Source organism: Poecile atricapillus, chromosome 4 (assembly GCF_030490865.1).
Source record: "Poecile atricapillus isolate bPoeAtr1 chromosome 4, bPoeAtr1.hap1, whole genome shotgun sequence".
Taxonomy (NCBI): Eukaryota; Metazoa; Chordata; class Aves; order Passeriformes; family Paridae; genus Poecile; species Poecile atricapillus.
This window is the reverse complement of record NC_081252.1, coordinates 23,356,688-23,377,803: the sequence shown is the minus strand read 5'-3', so window position 1 is coordinate 23,377,803 and position 21,116 is coordinate 23,356,688. Positions and strand designations below refer to the sequence as shown.

Sequence of the window (21,116 nt, the reverse complement as noted above, 5' to 3'; positions counted from 1 at the left end):
ATCCACCCTTAATTTCTGTATTGTGCCAGAAATACTTCCATAAAACATTATCTTGTGCTATTGATTTTCACTCAAGTATGATTGCAGAAGTCACAACTCAAAGACTTTGTACTTCTGTGAATTCATTCATAATTCATTTCACATGATGGCATTTGAATTTAACTTCAGAAGCAGATCACACTCAAAAGTTTCTTTTTAAGAATGGCAGCTCCTGCTTAGCTGAACTGCTCTCCAGGTGGACTGGAGCCAAATTTACTTTATTGGCTGGATTCCTGCTTTTTCAGGAACACACTGCTGTAATTGCACTTCTCAATGAAGTCCTGAAGGAGCCAGCAAAAGCCTCATTACTGTCATTTTTGTTCCCTTGCTTCAGGTTTTTGATACCTTTCTTCCCTGCTGATGCTGCAAAGTACTGACACAACTCCATATTTCTCTCCCAGCTTGCATACTTTTTTTTTCCTACTGAAATTGCTAATTGAGATTAATTGTTTTTTAGATTTTGTCCAAACAATCATAATTATTTGTCCAAACAATCAGTAACTTTTCAAAGGTCAGATTCTCAGCTGAGAACATGTATATCTACATGTGTGTGCATGTATATATACCTTAAACTGACCAGATGGGAATCTATTAAGGAAAATTAAATGGAGTGCAAAATCTCACAAGCAAAATAAATTCTATTGTAAGCAAGAGATTAATCTCAGGTTCCTCTGAAACGCCCTTTACAGCAGTCTTTAGACTTTTTATTTACTCAGTCAAGTTCTGCCACTCAGTTCATCACAATGGTTACATAAGTCTTTATAAAACATACCTTGACTTTTAGTAGAGTAAAATGCATTACCTGGATCTATTGCATTATCTGTATTTCTCTGGCTTCGGCTTGCCAGGCTCGTGGTGGCATTTCCTGCCACTTTTTTTGCTGGGGAGGGTTTCTTTATAACTGGTTTCAACTGCTTCTGAAGTTTGGTGATATTGTTCATTGCATTTAGCATTGATGTGTCAACATGCTGGGTTAAATTTGTCAAAATAGTTCCTGCTTTTACTTCAAGCACAGTTTCAATGAGCTCCTTGAGGCCTCTCTGCAGCAGGGGGATATCTGGCTGAGCCAATTTAATTAGCACAGGTATGCTTGCATTCACTTTCTGGATGCTGCTGTTGGCATCCTGGCACAGCCCCCAGGCCTCATGAGAAGTCTTGTTCACAAGTGGAATGACATTTGAGAAACGGATCGACTTGGCTTCCAGGGCCTTGATCCTGGAACTCAGTGCCTGGAGCTGAAGTGAGAACAGCTGTTCTTTCTCTGTTGAGGCAGATTTGGTTGTTTTTATTGAAACACAGTTGTTTGCCAAAAACTTGGAAATTTTTGACTCTACATTCAGAAGGCGAACTTCATGGTCCTTTGAACCCTCCACAGAGTCAAGTAGTTTTTCTTCCAGGAGGCTGATATCTTGTTGCTGCTTTTCCACTTTTGATGATGTATCATTTAAAATATAGAAAACTCTACTGAAATTGTGGAGGATAGTTTTGTCAGACTCTTTGTAAGGAAGATCAGAAAGAGATGATGCTACTTGTGATGTAATTTGGTGTCTCTTGCTATAAAGCAGTGACTGGAGGGATTCATTCAACTGTTGGAACTGGGGAATAAAGGCCAGGAGGCTGTCCAGCTCCTCAGCTCTGCCACAGCAAACTTCAGTCTCATTTCTTAGAGCATGTAGCATGTCTTTCAGTGCATAATTATCTTGAATAGAATCAATAGCACTGTTTACTACTATCATGGTCTTGTTTAATCCATCTTCTATTTCCATGGAGCATTCATTAACACGACTCTCAAACAGTTCCTGATAAGCCTGAGATTCATTTTTGAGTCCTTCCTGAGTTTTAGAAAGTTCCTTCATTTCAGAGCTGATTCTGTTAATGACAATAGTAAGGTTTTCAAGCTTCTCTTTGAATTCTTTAGCTTGGATTTGTTGCTCATACTCTGAAGTCAGAGTAAAAGGTATCCCTTGTTCAATCAAGGGTTGCAGGATCTCCATATCATAGCACAAGTCATTAATTTGCTCATTCATTCTGTCCATCCTATTGCCCAATGGAAGGAACATATCAGAGATACTCTTGTTTAGAGCAATCACACTCTCTTGAACTGCTGCCAGCTGTGCTTGGAAATCTGTCCTGCTCTCTGACAACATGTCATCACAGACCCCCAGAACAGAGTCTCTCTGAATTTCCAGTGCAACACTGAGATTGCTGATCTTGCTATCTTGGACTCTTAAGTCATCATAGATCTCCAGCACCATCATGCCTTGTCTCTTAACTTTCTCATGCAATGTGATCATGTACTCTGAAATGTTGTACTCCATGACTTCGTCTACTGAGGGGAGGTTTTGTATTGAAGACTGCTCAGCTGATAGCAGTTGTTCATGAGCTTCTCTCATTTCAGTAAGTGTCCTGTTCAAAGATTGATAATAAATTGCACTTCTGGACTGTTGATGCTCCAAGTGAACTTCCAAGGACTTCTGCTTTTCTTGTAAAGCTTTCAAAGGCTTGTCACAAGTGAGGGCCATTTCCTCTCTAATCTGCACCATATGACTCTTCAGCTCCAGAACGTCAAGCTCTGTTGGCCCACTATCTTTCTCCTGAGCAAATTTATTTTGGGTTTCATTCAGTTGCTTGACTAATTCTTTTGTATTTTCAAGGTCACCTGACATACTAGACACAGTCTTGAAAATTTGAGCCATGCTCTCTTGCATTTCATTTTGAAATACTTGAAAGTTTTCTCCAACTATGTCTTTGATTAAGCCACTAATACTTCTGGATTTGGGACCTTCAGGGAAAAAGAAAAATATGGAAACAGTCAAATCAACTGTGTTAGTAGCATCTAAGTTTTTCCCACAGTGTGAGCAACCACAGTGCTGCACAGAGATGAAACACATTCCTGCCCCAATTTACCCACATATGAGTAAAATATGCAGCTGAAGAATGTAGAGGATGCTTACAGTTCATATACAGCTATAGTGTTTGAGGATTCATCCCTGTTTCTACTGAAATCAATGGGGCTTTTTCTGTTATTTTGAAAGGGCAAACTCAAACTCTCCATGTGGTATCAACTTTGACCTGCTACCTAAGCTTTTTCTGAGCACTGAAAGGAGAAGATATGTGTGCTTCTGTGGCTTGCTCATAAAGACTGATGTGTCCTTTCTCCACTAGGAAAGTAAGGCAAAAAAACATCTGCTATACAACATTATGGCCAAGAAATGAAAGCAGATATTATTTTACATTCCTACTGTATTGTATATGCCTAGGTGATGATGCAACACACTATTGTGAAAAGGAAGCAAAATAAAAAGAATAGGTTTATTGAACAGCTAAAGCCACAACGGCTGCAAAATGCAGGTATTTTAAAGGTAGAAACTTTAAGTCTTGCATACTACAACTCCTTAAATAGCTCCTAGGAATTCTGATCCTGAAAAGCACTAGGCAGAAGTGAATTCTGCCCCAACGAGCAACTTGAAAATATGTTTCCCATATAGCCTTATAGAGGTCAAGACAAGCATAAAAGTGTTCTACATAATATATTTCAATCAATTAGAGCAGTAGTTCTGCTCTGGTGTGAGATTAGAAGGAATTTTATTAATTTATTCTCCAAAGGTAGCACCTCTGTCCAACTAAAACACTGAAGAATTCCTTGCACAATTTTCATAAACCCAAAGAACAGACTGTGATATAATGATTCAGCTCTTCAGCCTCTACTATGTCTCAGTGACCACAGGTTCTCTGATTAAAACTGTATTGATAAAGGCAGAAATTATATGTTCCTTTCTTCCATTTTTTTTCTCAATTAATTCTACGTCCTGGAATTTATTTCTTTAACTCTAAAACACTGAGGCATGTTTTGAAAACTTACTTGAAGGTACATTCTCAGCAAGTGCAGTAAAAAATCAGACCCAAGTTTGCTAGCCCAGGAAAGAGCCACATCAGACATCTAACATGAAGTTTCCTAAGAATTAAATTCCATTATTGTCAACTGAGGTCCAAAATGTCCCAGCAATTTTACATGAAGTGTAATAAACAACAGTGATAATACTGACATTACCTTTATTATCTTCCTTTTATCTACCTAAAGAGCAAGTCAATGACTAGACAGATGCATGTACACGAATATGCACGTGTATCTGAACACTGAAATATCTGAGAATAAAGGCATCCTGGCAGCTGGGAGGAAAAACCAAGATATGAACCAAGGTAAAAAACTGACACGTAGAAAAACCATTCCAAGAGATGATTTGGTCAGGTTACTTTATGATGCTGAAAAATGTTCTGTGCTCTGACACACAATGAGCTGTGAAGAAAAATTTAATGGCTGTGGAAAGAACCAAGATTACTTTAAACCTTCTGTGAGGAATCAATTAAATTTGTTCATCTCAGCAACAAATCTTGATAACAGACCATTCATCTGAAAGAGGTGTTCCAGAGGGTCTATACCAACCTTTTCTTTCTGTGACAGCCAAGAAGGTGCCAGCCTCTCTGCTATTCCAGCTCCATGTAGTTGGATAGTAAGTGTAGTACAGAGCTCAGCTCTGGTTTTCAGGTGTTCCCATTCCCAGGTGAGTGTGGAGCCTGATAAACCAGACAGCTTTGGGTTTGTCTCTACCCTGCTTTCTGGCTAGGACAACTGGGTTGCTCATAAACAAAGTGCAGCAGAGGCTATGTGAGCACACTCGTCCACACAAAGACCTGACCCAGACTTGGTGACAACTGGGTCATTATATTGTTAAGCTTGAGCTGCAAATACATGTGTGCACTCATGGATATAACTCAATTTCTCTGTTGCTCATTTTGAAATAGAAAGGTACAAACTACCTGTGAACGTTAAAGATCTCTTGCACTTTTTATGAGATAATAAATTTTAATGTTTGCTTCCTGGCTGAAAACCAAAGGGTGTAATTACTCTGTGTCAACATATATTCTCTTTGCAGTTTCAATTATTTGAAGAATAATGTGCAAAAATAAATGTATGTACACAGGAAACTGGACTGCGGTTATATATGCAGCTGTAAATGACATTTCTGACTTGGAAGTGATTAACACTCCATTATTGAGTTCATTTTGAAAGGAGTGTACATTTTAATAATGAAGAGGAAAGGTGTGTATTAAATACAGAGTTAAAGGAGGAAGAAAAGAATAGCTGGAAGTAAGTAGAGTTTCTTAAATTAAAAAGAGCACAAAATTATTTTCCCTAAGTAACAAAGGGGAACAGCTGAGTACTGAAGGCAATTTTTAAAATGCCCAGCAGCTTTCATTAACAAAATAGAGAAGCATATCAGTTACTCCAGTGAGTGTTGCCCTCTAGCAACAGATGACATGTTTGTGTCACCAAAGTCATATATGGAACCAAGAGTTAAAGACTTTTTAAACTGTATTGAATTGTTTGGTCACAGAATCGCACCAAACAAACCCTGATAAAAAGCTGGGCAGAATATTAGAATTTCTGTGATAAGAAAAAAGGTGATGTATGGACTGTGAGCAAAGGACCTGGCACAACAGCAGGAAAGTGGAAAAGTAGGTGAAGAAGGAAAATATCTGAATAGCATGAAGCAACATGCTACTGTTAGTTTTAACAGACTTCACTGTGCTTCAAAAGCAGGTTGCTTCAGGATGGCATTGGTACTGGGAAAGTTGTGGTTTGCTTCAGGTGAGCTTCTAAGAGTAACTTTTAGCAAGGTAGGGAGGCCAGTGTTACAGGACAGTATGGAAGATCCTTTCAGGTCCTGCTACTCTGGGATGCTGTTTATGCATTTGAATACAACAGACTGATATTTCCTGGACAGAAACTGCACTTGCCATTTGTCAAGCCAACAGACACCAACCTTTCCTTTCTCCCCTCCTTTTCTGCTGTTTACCTATGTAGAAACCAAGAAGTACCTGTGCTGGAATGCTCATAAACTAGAGCCAAGAAATGTAGTTGATAGCACCTTTTTCATTGGAGCTACTTGATTAGGAGATAGACTGAGAAAATAAATCAAAAAAGGGACATGAGCTGGAGAAACAATAAAGGCTTGAAGCACATTTTCAAAGAAGGGGGCATTTTGAACAGCACATTTTAATTAAGACTTTGACCCTGAAATACAGTTAGGGAGTGCAGAAGCAGAAACACAGGATGCTAAAAAACACCTCTTAGACTAGCATGAAAATAACAGCTAGAACAAGTAAAATATAAAATGAGAATGAGGAGAAAGCAGAAAGGAAATGGAAAATATTCAAAGACAAATTAAATGTGCATCCAAAGGTCAAGAATGCCATCTAGCAATATGTGGAGAGGTGAAAGCAGGTCACCGATCAAGAGACGGAATAAACCTGCATACAAGAGAGCCATCTAGCATGTGGCAGGAACAGCTCAGGAGACAGAAGACTGAAAATACAAAACATGGGGCCCAACTTCTTAGATTTGAGGAAGATAAAAAAAAACACTTATTGTTTCATTAAGTTTTATCTCAATGCAAAGAACTCCAGAACATCTGTTCTATTTTTAAATAATAGAAAAGTCCTCTGGATTCTCAAGTGTAAAATACGGTTTGGGGAATATTCCTGAAAAATGAGAAAAATATTGCACATTGAGGAAATAAAAGTTTCAGTCTGAATCCACTTGTTAAGCAACACTTTTAGCTGGGTAACACACAGATCTTGCTTCAGCACTCACAATGGATGGATGCATAATTCTGCTGCTGAGGATCTGCCCAGGCTCCTGATCTCTAGCTGTGTCTTTCTCATATACTGAACATGAGTACAGGTGTTTATCAAAGATAGCCTAACACAATCAGGGACAAATTATTCAGCAGAATTTTTGCTGTATTATAAATACAACCATGAAAGAATTCCTTATAGTTTGCCCTGGGTGTGTGTGAATTATGTATTAAAGTACGTTAGTTAGACTTGGTAACAAAATAAATACTACATCCTTTAGTGGCTGCCAGATAAACAAAAACAGACATAGGAATATTTGCAGATGCTCTAAGTAAATGAAAATGCCTTGATAGTGGCTTAACCCACCATATAGTTGATGAAACATCCAAGAATATATCTTTTTTGTCACTATGGAAGGCACCATAGCAAATGTTGAAATAAACAATTCCCCTCTTATAAAACGAAATTTTTAAAATGAGTTCTCCCCACAAGCGTTCAGTTATAGAAAAGGACAGTCTAGGAAAATTTTTAGTTTTTTTTTTTTTTTTTTTTTGTTCCCTGCCACATCTAACAGAGTGAGTGATTACATTAATTTATTTTTTTTTTACCTTTTAGAAAGGACTGGAAGTCTCTGCCCTTATCTTCATTGATTTTGCCTTCCAGAGAAGAAAGCATCTTGCTCACATCATTCATTGCAGCAGCAATGCTGTCAACCTTCTTCTGTAGAAAAGTCAGTTTCATCTCCTGACTGCTAATCTTCTCGTTCATTTTCTGAAATAGGGCTTGGTCAGGAAACAAAATGAGAAAAAACCCAACAAGTATTGTTAAACATTGTGGAGCAAATAAAAAAGAAGGTATAATTGACTGAGAGACATTAGCTAAAAGTGGGGTGAAAAGTTTCTGAATTTTTAGTTTTGAGTGAATCATCTTGATTTTTGTCATGTATCATGTATTAGTGAGATTCAGCAGCACAGCAGTTACTAATTACTGAAGCATATGTATCCATTATAAAGTATTTATGATTCTACAAGAGTATTCTGAATAGTTAGCTTATTTTAATCAACATCATTCCATTATTCCTTCACCTAGCACCCTACAGGGTATTCAGTTAACTCTCATTTAGTCAATCTCCTTTAACACAATCACAAAAGCATTAATTTTTACTTAGCATTTATAACACAACTTCATGAATTTGCAAGGCTTGTGTCTCAAGGAATACATCTTCTTTCAGTTGTTTGGTTCTAAATAAAGACTTGTTCAACACAGCAGCAAGGCAGAAAAACAGCTAATAGATAAATCATTTTGGAATAATGATTAGTCTATCATTAAAAATAGAAGCTTAACCTACAAAATCAAGTTTCTTTTAAAATCTACCCAAATTGTTCTTGAAACCCATAGTCTCCTCAGAAATAAAAAGGCCTAGATAGATGCTTTAAAGATAGGCAATGGTGCAGTGTCTTGATGTTGAAAATTAGGACTCCACATGACTTCAGCCAGTCAACTGAGTTTGATGGGTGACAGGTATCAAACTTAGTCTGGTGTGGGAAACAATAAAAGTAAGAAGACTTTCTGAAGCTGTGAAAACAGGCCTCAGAAAAGAAAAAACAGAGCACTTACAGCTAGCTGCAGCTGCAAAGCCGGAAAGTAAAGAAGATACAATAATACAATACACAAGGACATGAAACAATAGTTGAGTTTTTAGGCTTGGCTAAGATAGACCTTAAGGCTGCAGAAAAATATGCTTACCAAGATAGAAGAAAGTTTTAAGCTTAACAACGGAGTATTGTGTATTGTTAATAGAAAGCACACAAACAAGCATTGTTTGAAGCAGGTGTATGTGTGCTCTTAGTGATTGGCTAGAACAATTGTCTGTAAGCTTTAGCAATATGTTACTGGCTGAAAAACTTTTAAAATGTTCTGTAACAAAGAGATCTTTGGCTGCTTGTGGCAGATGTGAGCTTGTGCCATCTTCTGTGTCTGTAACTGAGACTGGTGCCCAAAATAAAAGCTCGTGATGCATCACCCAGCAGTCACATCCCGCGTGTGAAAAATTAACCTTCAACAGTCTGGGATTTTCAGAAGATGCTGATAAAATTAGATGTTTGAATTCCTGTAAGAAAAGCTAGAAAACCTCCAATAATTCAGCCTAAATGGCCTATGTTAGGCATATGATCTGGGTTACACTATGAATCAAACTGCTATGGAAGAGATTCTTTAGCATTGTATACGAATATTTATTAGTGTAAGTTTACAGTATTGCTATTGATCCTTTGTCACTTTTCATTACAGCATCAGTGTCTACTGCTATGGCAGCAAACAGCTCTAATCAGAAATCCTGTCAAAGTACAGGGGCCTAAAGGCTTCAAAAACCCCAAGCAAGTAACATGCAAAAAGGCATATTCTTCTGATGACTTGTATTCCTTAAAATTCTAATATGTAGAGATACATACAGATGCAGATGAAGCAGGCTAACACCCATTAGAATGCTCTCCTGTAGAAGCATGTTGGTTGTAAAGGCCATTGAAAGTGAGAGCCTGGAGAGTAAGGCCCTTGTAAGTTAGGACCTCCAACTGTACTCTCTGCCTAAGGTATCTACTTACACAGATACTAAATTGTTTCTAACTCAACCACCTCGTTTAGACTCTGGCAATTCTTCTGACTGTCCATACAAAGACACAGGCCATTGACAGACCTTTGTCTTCATAGTACTTTGCGAGAGACAAACAGGTCTGGACACTTCTGCTTCTGGTTGAATTGCTACTATGAAAAAGAGATTTGAATTCATTAGTTGCTCATGCACAGTCACCCAAACTGATAAATAACCTGCAGGGTGTAATGCTTTTTTTAGCTTGGTTTCTATTCTTTCCCACTGAGGGAGGAAGAGAAGTTAGATGAACCTGAAGGTGAGGTTTTGTGCCTGAAAGTGGCTGCATTGTGGGAACTGGAATCTGGCTTGTAGAGCCACAGCAGGTGCTGATGGAATGACGGACCAAGGCAGTCAGTCCTGGCCCCAGGCCGTGTTTGCCAGGTTGATGGCCCAAACAGGTATCTTTCTCTTTCTAGACTTACCCAATTTGATTTAAAAATAACTGAAAAGCAATTAACATGGAGGTTAGAGATTCCAATTTCAGATTTATTTCTCAGAGCAGAATTCCTACTAACAGAAGTGGCATGTCTTAGTGCTCTATTGATCAAGCTCACTTTTTCATAATAGCTCCTGTCTGATTTACTAAACATCCTCCTCCCTTCAGCCCTGAGAGACTTGATTGCTCACACAGTATTCACCAAGGCACAACAGCCTAACTCCCTTTTGAAAATACCATTCTATATCTCCATGACAGATTCAATCTTTCCCTTTCTTTTTTTTTCTGTCTATAAAGATCTAAAATAAAGCACATATGTGCATATAAGCACACGCATGTGTAAAATCTCCATAAAACTCTGTGGCAATCTTAATTATGACATCCTGTTCTCTCAGCCCACAAAAAGGTATTTAAAACAGCAAAACAAAGACCTGGGAATACAATATACCTCATTTATTTGCTTCAGTAAAATGTTTCTGGATATAGGCCAATAGGTGAATGACAACAACACCACAGCATGGAACAGATGATGGTTATACAAAAAGCCGATGTAGACAAAAATAGCAGAAGCATCAATAGATTCAAAAGAAAAGGAAGGTAGTAAAAAAGTTCAAGGAATATACTCCCATTAAATAGTCCTTCACATCAGGGCCATTTTTGGCTCCTCACCATGAATAGTACATTTTTCAAGTAGGAAAAGGCTGACAATCGAGACCCAAGTCACATGCTGTCTCCAAAAATCATGAACATTGCAGGATTTCTCCCAGAACAAAGCTGCCAGCAATTAGCAACCAAAATGTGGAGTTTTTCAGACTACAGTCATCTACAGTCATCTAGTTCTTGATATAGATCACTATTTGAATAAATTTTTTTTGTTACTAATCAGCTCTTACAAGTCTAATTTTTATGTACTTACTTCTGTGAGACAACGCTGACATTATATTCCAAAAACATAATATCTAAATTATATAAAGTAAACACTATAATGAGCAAATGAATAAGGCAATAAGAAATACTCTCAAGCATCTCTGGTATTAATGTGTAAACTCTCGCTGTGTTTCTTAGTTATTTGATTATCCTAGACATGGTAGCTTAAGACAAGCCTGAGTTGCTCTTGTTAAGGTTTGAAACATCTTTGTACTGATTTTGAATAAAGAACCAATTTTGGTAAGAAAATATATGTAATCACATATTCAGATAGTCAATAACTTCATTATATTTTCTTCTATGTGCAATGCTGGTCTATACTACTCCTGTAGTTGGGCTGGGGTTTTTTCCTTTGTTTATCAGCTTAATTTTCTTTTTTTTTCCTCCATTAATTTATTGTATTCAATAACATAATATTTAAACATTTCTATACCAAATACATCCCTGACTTTAATTTAGGCACAAAGCCATCTGTAATGTCTAACCTCTAGTACATTTAAATTCAGTATCTTCTGCCCATCTTTATCAGAAGAGCAAACCACTGCACCATGACTGATAGAAATTGACATTGTATTCAGGTTCCCTCAGTAAGCAGAGATTTTCCTCAAATTGTTTTTGCAGTGATCTCAGTGACTGGGTAGAGGTGAGAGCAGTTTTAACAACTGACCTGGCCCACTGGGGTCCTGCAGAGCTCCTGGTGTCCCCTCACTGTCACTTCTGCTGCTTTCAGCCTGGTTGCTGTGTATAACAGATTGCTGATCTTGAGCTAGGAAAGGGAGAAAAAGGAAAGCAAAGGATGTGAATGAACCACAGAACATGATAATTGGGATGATTACACAACATTTTTTTTTCCTTATTCTGTACCAAAGCCTAATCATCCGCAGTGACTCTTATCTGCTTCATGCAGTGTGGGACCACATTGCTGAAGATGTTGACTGGCTTTATAAAAGTCTTCTCAAGATTGGCAGGGGCTGGTGTTAATATTAAAATGTCAAAATTTGCTTTATAATGAAGAGAATTTTTAAATGCCCAGGGCTAAAAATTCTCCAGGAATATATTAGAACAACATAAAACAGCAGTTCGAAGACAATATAGAGATTGTCAGCTGTAAAATTATTTAGGGATTTTTAATGGTTACAAAATTAACCATGTTTGTTGAAACTGATTTTTGGGTTGGTTTTCCTTTGTTGTTTTTTTTTTACAGATTACACAGATCTTCAACCACAGAAATCTTACTACTAAAGGCAATGGTGATACTACATTTTTGCAGCACCTAAAAAATAAAAAACAATTTCAAAACATAATCAAATTCTAAGTTCCAACAAATAGCATCTGAGATTTACAACTGGCACACATATAAAAAAATTCACAAAGGTGGCAATTTTGTAAGTCTTTTCTCTGGTGATGGCAGATGGGATTATCTGTGCTTATTTTACATTTCAGTCCAAAAGATCTGAAAGCAATTTTCAAATAACTGGACTAACATTATTATTAATTTAATAACACAGCTGGGGAAACTGAAGTCTAGCAAGCTAAGTGCCTTCACTCACAAAAAGTAATGAACTGATGAGATAACTGGGAACTAAACTGAGATTTCCATATTCCTGACATACATTCTCTAGCCATCAGGCTTAATGTTGTTGTTTTCATCTAATTATTTTTTTTTAAAAACAAAAATATGTGCAAATTAGGTAACAAATTTTCTAGCGTAAATTGATACAAATTTTTATATACTTGCTCAGTTCATGGAACATTTTGAAGTCAATGTTCCAAGAGGAGCATATCTAAGGAATACCATTAATGAGATTTCCAACCTCTAGTACAGTACAAGCAGAATAACTTGGGTATGGTGACATTATTTTACACTTCAAACATAAAAATCTAGTTTAGCCATAATGTGAGTTTCCAGGGAAACAGTTTAAAATGCTGAGTCAAGAAATTCCCTGTTCCACATAGTTCATTTGAAGATAAATAGACTACAATTAGGACAAAATAAGGTGTTTAAGTTTTAAATTAAGGGTGTTATAAAAATTAGGATAGGAGCTCAGAGGAAATTATCATGTGGACCAATAGTTTGATAGACTCTTTTGAAATTGCCTGATAAGAAATACAAAATCCTTAAATGGTTGTGATTTCAACAGCTTCTGTTATCTTTCTGTGGCATGGCTATTGACAGAAGCTAAACTCTTGCAATCAGCCCAACTCATTACACAGGATTTCTCAGGTGGTCTTGTGATAATACAATCTATGGCAAGGGAGTCGGTTACTTGCCTGTGAACAAGACCAGCTGATCACTGTCCTTTTATTCTTTCATTTACTGATCTTTCTGTTGCTCTAAATGCATTCACTGACACAGTGGGTTCTACAGACATCACTTTTTTTTTTATATATATATATATACTATCCACCTAATCTTTCATCCTCCCTAATAAATCAATTGTCCCACGTTCTAGAATACCCAAACCCTTACAGTTTTATTCACTCCTTAAGTTCCAAGAATACATATTTCCTCCCGTGTTCTTGTTTCACTTATGCTTTAAAATTGTTCAGGTAACATTATGGCTGTAAGACCAAGGACCTAGCATCTCTGTCAGAGCAAACCAGCCATGGAGTAAGCACAAAGTGCACTGCACTGCCTCTGACAGCAGCAAGGACTGGAGCCAGTGATGCACACACGCACAAACCTCACCCACAGACCATCACACGTTGTATACTTATTAAATTTCACAGCAGTACAGGAAAGGTACTCTGCAAGTAGCATTAGAAATTCAGGCTTTTCATTTGTGAAACATTCAGAGGAGTCACTGGCAATATAGCTTCTCCTACATCATTCTTCCAGCATGGCTCAGGCATTTTCCAAAGGAATCACTCCAGGACATCATATGGTGATTACATTTATGTGCCACTTATTCCCACAGCTGAGATTTCCCATTGTAGATGCTGGATAACAGCAGGTGTGATGGGAGCACCAGACCAAAAACCTAATACACATACTTTATAGGGTAGAAATAGCCATCAAATGAGTTACATTTGAGATCTTTTAAAAATTAGATATGTCATGATCAGTTTAAACCATAAAAAATAAAATATGAAATTCAAATTAGACAGCTAGACCCACCTTAGAGGTGCCATTTGCAATAACAAAACACCACAAACAGAAACAAAATCCTGAGCAATAGGTTCTTCCAGTTGTATCAGAAAAACAGGCAATGCATACAGAAATTTAACATTAGGTGTCTAACATCCAATATATTGGCCTAGATGTATAATTTATTGTCCCATGTATTTTTAAACACAGCACTCAAAATCACTTCACAGAATATTAAAAAAATGGAGATCGGGTCCTTTTGACTCAATACGTCTTTATTGAAGCAGGAGTGGCTGAAGGGGTTTTTCCCAGAGATGGGATTAGGTAGTTTCCTGTCGTTCCCTGTGTCTCAAGGCCAATTGCCACCTTTTCTGTGTGCTGCTCACCGCACGGCCATCTGCTGGAGAAATGGCATCCCTGCCACGCCAGGGAATTCCGTGCTTCCAGCGCCTGGGGCAGAGACGGCTGCTGGCTCTGAACCGCATGGTTCGGTGTTCCGAATTGCACATGAGGGAACCGGGATTTCATTACTACACACACGAAGTTGAAATAAAGTTGTGTTTAGTAAAAGTGACGTGTCATGAAGTCTGCAATTCAGAATTTAAGTGTCCTTTTGTTTTAGGGGTTTTGCTCCCAGTTAAGCATTTGATACTCCCAGGTCAAAATGATGATACTTTAATTGTTGAATTGTCCATATTAAGTTGTCTTGTTAGACTTATAATAAATTATGTCTACATTTTTTCATTCTTATAAATTTTCTAATAAAATTGCATTGTCCATGTTGGAATAGGATCCACATTTTAGCCAATTTGGTCATGTGTTGCCATAGGGAAGGTAAGGTTAAAAACAGTGATCTGAACACATCACTTCCATCTCTCTCACTACTGCACTATCTTGAGAAGCATCTGTAACCAAGCGGTTACAACAGGGCTACCAAATAAGACTTTCAGATGTCTGGTAATAACTATCAGGTGGTGGTAAGTGGTTCCTCCTGCCTTGGCTATCAGACTGAAAAAGCTACATATGACTTCACTCTGTCTGAGAGAGAAGTTAAACCAGAAGGAATTTAAAATGAGCATTTACTACAAGCAACCCACATCACACTAACAGTGCCTTTCCAGGATCTAAAGGATTGTCAGAACACCCCAGTTCCCATGGCACAGAAACCCTTCAGTAGCAGTTCTGTAGTTGAACAACAGAGAGGCCAAGTGGGAGGCTCAATGACTCAGGAGAGCCCCACTCAGCACTCTCAGTGTCTCTCCCCTGCTGTTGAAGAGCGCAGGAAGACAAGGCCATTGGGCTCCCAGCTGTTCAAGTTCATTAGCCGCCGTCCCTCCATGGGAATTGAATAATACAGGCAGGCTTGTGCTGGTGGTCTGCTCCTCATGGGAGGCAGGATTCCAGAAGCAAGGAAGAAAAGCTTCTCTGACATAACACCTTTCATCCCAATCTCTTTAAGCACTTCCACAAGCATTAATTAATTAAATATCCCAGTGCCCCTGTGAGATAAGTGTCATCTCAATTTTCTAGATGGGTAAACTTGGTTATGCAGATTATAAGTGGCTTCCCCGAGTTATTCAGCAAGCCAGAAGAGGTTTGAAAAATACAGCCCAGGAGATGTAACACTCACTCCTATAACACTTCACAGCACTTTCCTTTATTCTTGTTTTTTACACAGATGCCACTACAAATTGAGTTATACAGCTTTTCTTCCTGGTCAATGTTTGCCTGTTATTTTGATGCCATTTCAATTTTAGCAACTGTGACCTCCCCCCTTCAACGCTACCCTTCCCGTTTTTTTTAATCTATTTTTGCTAATGCTTGCTTTTTTCTGTAAGGAAACATATAAAACACTTGATCCATCCTTACTGGACAGCCCTGCTGACTGACTGTGCTCTGTTATATCTGTTAACATCTGGCTCCACACTCTGCTGTGCAGAGGAGAATTTTGTGCCTGCCAAGGTTCTGGCTCTTTGGCACTGAAATTTCCCTCCTGGATGTGAACAATAGTAATTTTTCTTCATTCCTCTACATTAATTTTTAATCACAGCCCTTTACTTTACCACTGCTGATTGAATTCCCTATCACATCTAATAGCCTCTCTTGCAATATTCATTCATTTAAAACCTTTATGCTGATGCCATATCTAATTTTTCAAGGACTGCTTGCTTAAGGCCAGCAGCAAGGAAATAGCTATTATACAGATGTAAAACTACAATATGATGCCACATTATGTTTGATCACCAGGGCAGAGGTAAAAGGCTCTTCTGTAAAAGAGTGCACAATTATACAGGGATCATGTGTAAAACCTAGAAAAATTCAGTCACTGTTGAAATGACAGCAAAAGAATCACAAAATTCAGAGAAGTAAAAAAAAAAGTTGATACATTATTTTATCACAAACAAAATATATTCTTAGAGCCTGAAACCAAAAGGCAAAAGAGTAACAGTGCTGCAGAGGAATATTACAACAAGTATTCAGTAGAGGACCTGGATTTTATATCCCCAGCACTGCAATACTTAATAACTAAAAGGTCAAAAGTAGTGACACACCAAATGCAAACTCCATATTTTAGCAAAATTAAATATGGCTGGAGAGGCATATTTTATGAGCTTTCTTTAGAGTGGAAGAGGGGAAAGGACATTTTTCTTAACTGTTCTGGAAATTCACATGAAGGGAAGAGCCAACACCCCAAAATATTTTAATTTACTGTGCATTTTTTCTGGTTTTAAATTAACAGAAAGCACTGCATTGGCTTTTGACAGAGCCATTTGCTCACAGATCAAACTTGCATTGTTTTCTTTTGCTGAAGTGAATAGCTCAGACTCTCACAATCCTACTCACCTTTGGGTTGGCAGTTTTGCCCACTGTACCCAGGACAGCACTTCCACTCCAGTGATGTCATTATTTTATGCTTGATTCTGTAAGCCTGGTGTGTTGTTGTCTGGGACCTGTGAAAAGAGAAAAATTTAAATCTATTTTAGGTAACCAAAGAGGAGCTGTAAAATACCTGCATAACTACATTAAATTATCTCACTTTTCATATCTATCCTTCCATTACTGCTTGAAATTCTAAGTGAATTCTAACCAGGGTTTGGGGTTTCACTAGAAAACACAGCATTCATATTGCAGCCTTCAGATTATCTGCATGGATTTTAAAGACACTTGATGACTATACAGATTTCTTCCCAGAATATCTTATTCAGGATTCAAATAAAGCAATATTAATTGTAATGTCTTCCATAAAAGAACGACTAAACTGAAAAGTGAGCCAAAAATACAATTGCCATATACCGCTTTTCTTTGAAATTGGTGGAAAAATGCATTCATAATAAATTTACGCCACATCAGCACACATTAAGGGAACACTGGAAACCTCCCCTTCTGATTATTTTAAACAAGATAATACAAACATTAATCCAATAAAGTGTGAAAAATTCCACTCTGGACTTCAGGGAAAGGAGGGCCTGGATATGCAATTGGGAGGCCTCTGTTATCACTTTTACAGCATGCAACTGCAGAGGCAGCAGCAATTTTATTTGTGTTCCAACAGATTCTGCATGTCCTGGCTACCCCATTGCTTCTCCTAGGTTTCTTAATGTCACAGAGAAGTCAGTTTAGAATGAATATGCTGCAGTAGGGCATACAGAATAAACTACAGCAAATCTCCTTGCCCTTTTAAGATGTTAAATACAAAAGTTCAAATAAAAATAATACCACACTCTATTACTAGTTACTGAACACTAACACAAAGAACACCTAAAATCTCAGAAGACATGATGATGAAACAATTACTGAATTGTTTTGTACTCACAATATTTGTATAAATCATTCCAGAAGAAGAGACAAATTTAAAGGCTGTCACACCAAAAAATATCTTCCCAATGCATTAAAAAATGCCACCATATTTTACACTCCAGTTAATGTTGTCACCCCTTCACAAGGGACGTAGTATAATATATATTAAAATTCTCATAGCAGCTGGCAGGAGCTTCACATATGTCCCCAGCCAGCTTTGGCTCTAAGAAATGGCTTTTTCAGCAGCAAGAACTCAATAAAGATTAAGGTGATCTGAATTCAAGAGAGGATTCAGTTATTTTGCTGTATGGATGGTCTTATAAAAACACCTTATTCTGCATTAGCATAATCTATTTCTAAAACTACTTATAAAAATGAAGTGTCCATGAAAGGAGTTAATCAGGAATAGCAATTTCAAAAATAATCCACATAAAAAAATCCATATAAATGAGTCTAATTTAGAAATTTATGTGGCAGAGCATTATTTATAGGAGCAGTACAAGGACCTAAAGTGATTGACTTAGGAAAAAGCTAAAACAAAATAACAAAACTGGTAACATTTCAAGCACAGCGTCCACTCCACAGTTTTGCCATGTAATCGACTGCATTCCAGAGTCACCAAACGCTAAGGACGCTCCATTCCCAGTTTCAACTCAAAGCTTTAAGCGTGTTCTGGCATACCATCTAGAGGACAATTCTCAGAACAGTCAAACTGACTTTTAAGAGGCTTTTAAAATTTGTCAAGGGGAAAATACATTACAATCTCCATTTTGTTGGTACCGTTTCAGTTTATCATTTTCCAAATTCATGCATTAAAATCTAATTTCACTTATGACTGAAATCCAACATTTGGAGAATACAATGAGGCACCCAAACCACAAAGGACAACCTGAATGTTTAACAGAGGTATTATTTACAAGTTCCATCCAGGCCAATTGCTTGTCTAGGTTCACTGCCTGACCAAAGCTGTGCCAGAAAGAAGCACTCAGCAGAGATAGTAACAAAAATATTTATGCCTCTCAGGGGAAACCTTTTGCTTCAACAGAGCATAAGTTTGGAAAACTGCACAGAAATTATTTTCTTCCCTGCACGTGCTTTAAAGCTTTGTTCTTGAGCACCTCTCTTTGACTCGAAGACTTTGAACTGACTGGAGGGTACCAGAGTGAGGGCATGTTCCCTCTTGTTTCCCTTTTAAAGTTATAATCACATTTATGGTGTATTTGGTTGTAATTAAAGTACTTGAAAGTACTCTTTCTTCCCAGTTCTCCATACCTCTGAGCACAGGATCCAATTTGCCAAGTGCAAGGCTTTGCTCTGCCTGATGAGAAGGTTTCCAGGTTGTCCACCACAACTGTAGGTATGAGTCTGGTATGGACATAAGCACACCAGTTTCTGTAGAACAGAGAAGGTAAAATGATTGAAAGTACAAATAACATTTTCCACCATATGATGATATATGACACTTAATTGTGAAAGTTAAAACCATAATTTACAAATAGGAGTAAGTTACAAAAATTAAATTTGTTTCACTCAAACTGCTGATGACGTCTTGGGCAATTACTTAGTCTTTGTGCTTCAGCAAAGAAAACAGATAATAATTTCTCCATCTCTACATACATTCATACTGCAAATCTAAATTTTAATTTGTAAACATCTGTGGAGCTCCAAGAAGAAAGAAGTTCTTCTAGACTGCAGTAATGACAGGTTTTAAAATACACCTACATTTCAGACTACAGAAACTGTTTATCCAGAATTCAAAGGATTGTTCATTGAGGTTTTAAGTCACCCACGGCTTTTACTTTATGGACAGCTATTCTAGTGTTTCTCCCTTTCCTCAGCAGTACTGTGACTACAGTATTGTTTTCCAGTGCACTGTGTGGTCAAAGACACACAGAGCAAACACATGGCTCCACACCTCCCTGTACCTCTGGATGCCCATCCAGAGGAGGCAGTCACATAAAAAAACAAACTCTAGATCACTGCAGCGCAGGGGACCACAGCTGGTGTCTGCAAGTGCAGGCTTGCTGGGTTTTTTTGAAAATGTTTTTAAGGAGGTTGAAAGCAAATGCAAACTGTTAAATCAGATTTTGAAACTTGGCTACAGTAGAGAATAGAATTAAGTCAGGTTATAATGTGAAAAATGGCTCAGGACAGATTTGTAGTGGGAAATTATGCCACAGAGATATATTGGTATTCCTTGAATCAGAAGCAAGTAGATAAATTTGTGATTTTCAGAGGCTTTTAACAAGGTCACTCACCAAAAGATATTGGGGGTGGAAGCAATCTATTACATAGTAAGAAGACAGATCCTATTATAAATAAATAAGGCATTAAATCAGAGAGATGAAAGACTAGTTTGCTTTTTCAAGAAGCAGTTTATCAACACTCCCACATTCATCTGTAATAGGCACTATATTCATTAACTAGAGGAGAAGCAAGTAAACAGGGGGATGGCAGGGTTTATACAGAATTTTACAAAATCATTTTGTCCAGTAAAAAATGCTGAACTTGAAGAATTGCAGAATTCTCGTGATACTGAATTTCCACCTAAGCGCGTGTCAGAAAAGAATCTTGTAATGCAGAATCAGTCACAAAGACAGGCTTACAGAGATAATATCACTACATAACTTTCATCAGGTGAAAAAATTTGCGTAATCATTAATGGCTCTCTGAATAGGCCAATTTATTGGTTTGCCCTAATTAAGCTAGGTAATCAAATACTATAAATTATTAGGGAAGAACTAATAAACAAACAGGAATCACCACTGTTTCAGTACATCAGCTCTTTGTTGCTGTATATGAGTTTATAAACTGTTGCAGCAGAGAATTAAGGTTTCATCCTACATCCTAAAGAGTGGTGGAAAAAAAGACAAATAGAAGAGCAGGAGAGATATGAAGTCATGATATTAATTATTCAGTTGGTCTTGTTACGATAAATGGATATCAAAACAAAACTGGTTTAAATTAAAGAAGACAAAAATGAAGGGTCAAGCAGCATTTCCATAGCCATAGATTGTGCTGAATTTGGAAGACAAAAGGGTTTTAAAAAGTAGTAGTACTATTTCATGAAAAAAGCATGCCATTAGGGTATTATCAGTTTGGTTTTTGTAACAATCATTGAATTGTAACTATAACCTTTGTCTCAGGAAGTCTCCCAGCTGTAGACTGGAAGGCATCCTGAAGTATTACTGTGTTTCTGCTGGTGGAACAAATGTTTAATTGGCTTAGTGCTGACTTTTCTCTTTCATCTTTAACTTAGTACAGCCTTTCTCAGGATCATGCTATTCCCTTGTGCATGCTGAAACATATTTAATTTTTGACTTGGCAAGTTAGTGTCTAGACATTGTTTCAGTTGTAGGATTTGTGGAGCTGCAAGGACTTCCAAACAGTGTTTGCATATGAGAACTTAAAGTTCATCTTTGTGTGTTGTGCTTTTCTGCTAACACTTTCTTCCAGTTGTAGTAGTTCTGTTCATGTTTCATGATCCAGTAAGGGGATATATATATTTACTCCAGAAGTCATATCTTGCTATGGGCTCCTTA

At 37.5% G+C, this 21,116-nt stretch overlaps 1 protein-coding gene across 1 annotated transcript in view; it reads right to left on the bottom strand.

Annotated features, from left to right (window-relative positions):
* MMRN1 (multimerin 1) overlaps window positions 1–21,116 on the bottom strand; it is a 39,760-nt gene that overhangs the window by 7,473 nt on the left and 11,171 nt on the right. The window contains exons 2-6 of the mRNA XM_058839072.1: window positions 18,847–18,966; window positions 16,621–16,727; window positions 11,356–11,454; window positions 7,287–7,460; window positions 842–2,821 (exon numbers count right to left, since the gene is read on the bottom strand). Coding sequence (XP_058695055.1) covers window positions 842–2,821; window positions 7,287–7,460; window positions 11,356–11,454; window positions 16,621–16,727; window positions 18,847–18,966 — 2,480 coding nt within the window. The remainder of the gene's footprint in view (window positions 1–841; window positions 2,822–7,286; window positions 7,461–11,355; window positions 11,455–16,620; window positions 16,728–18,846; window positions 18,967–21,116) is intronic.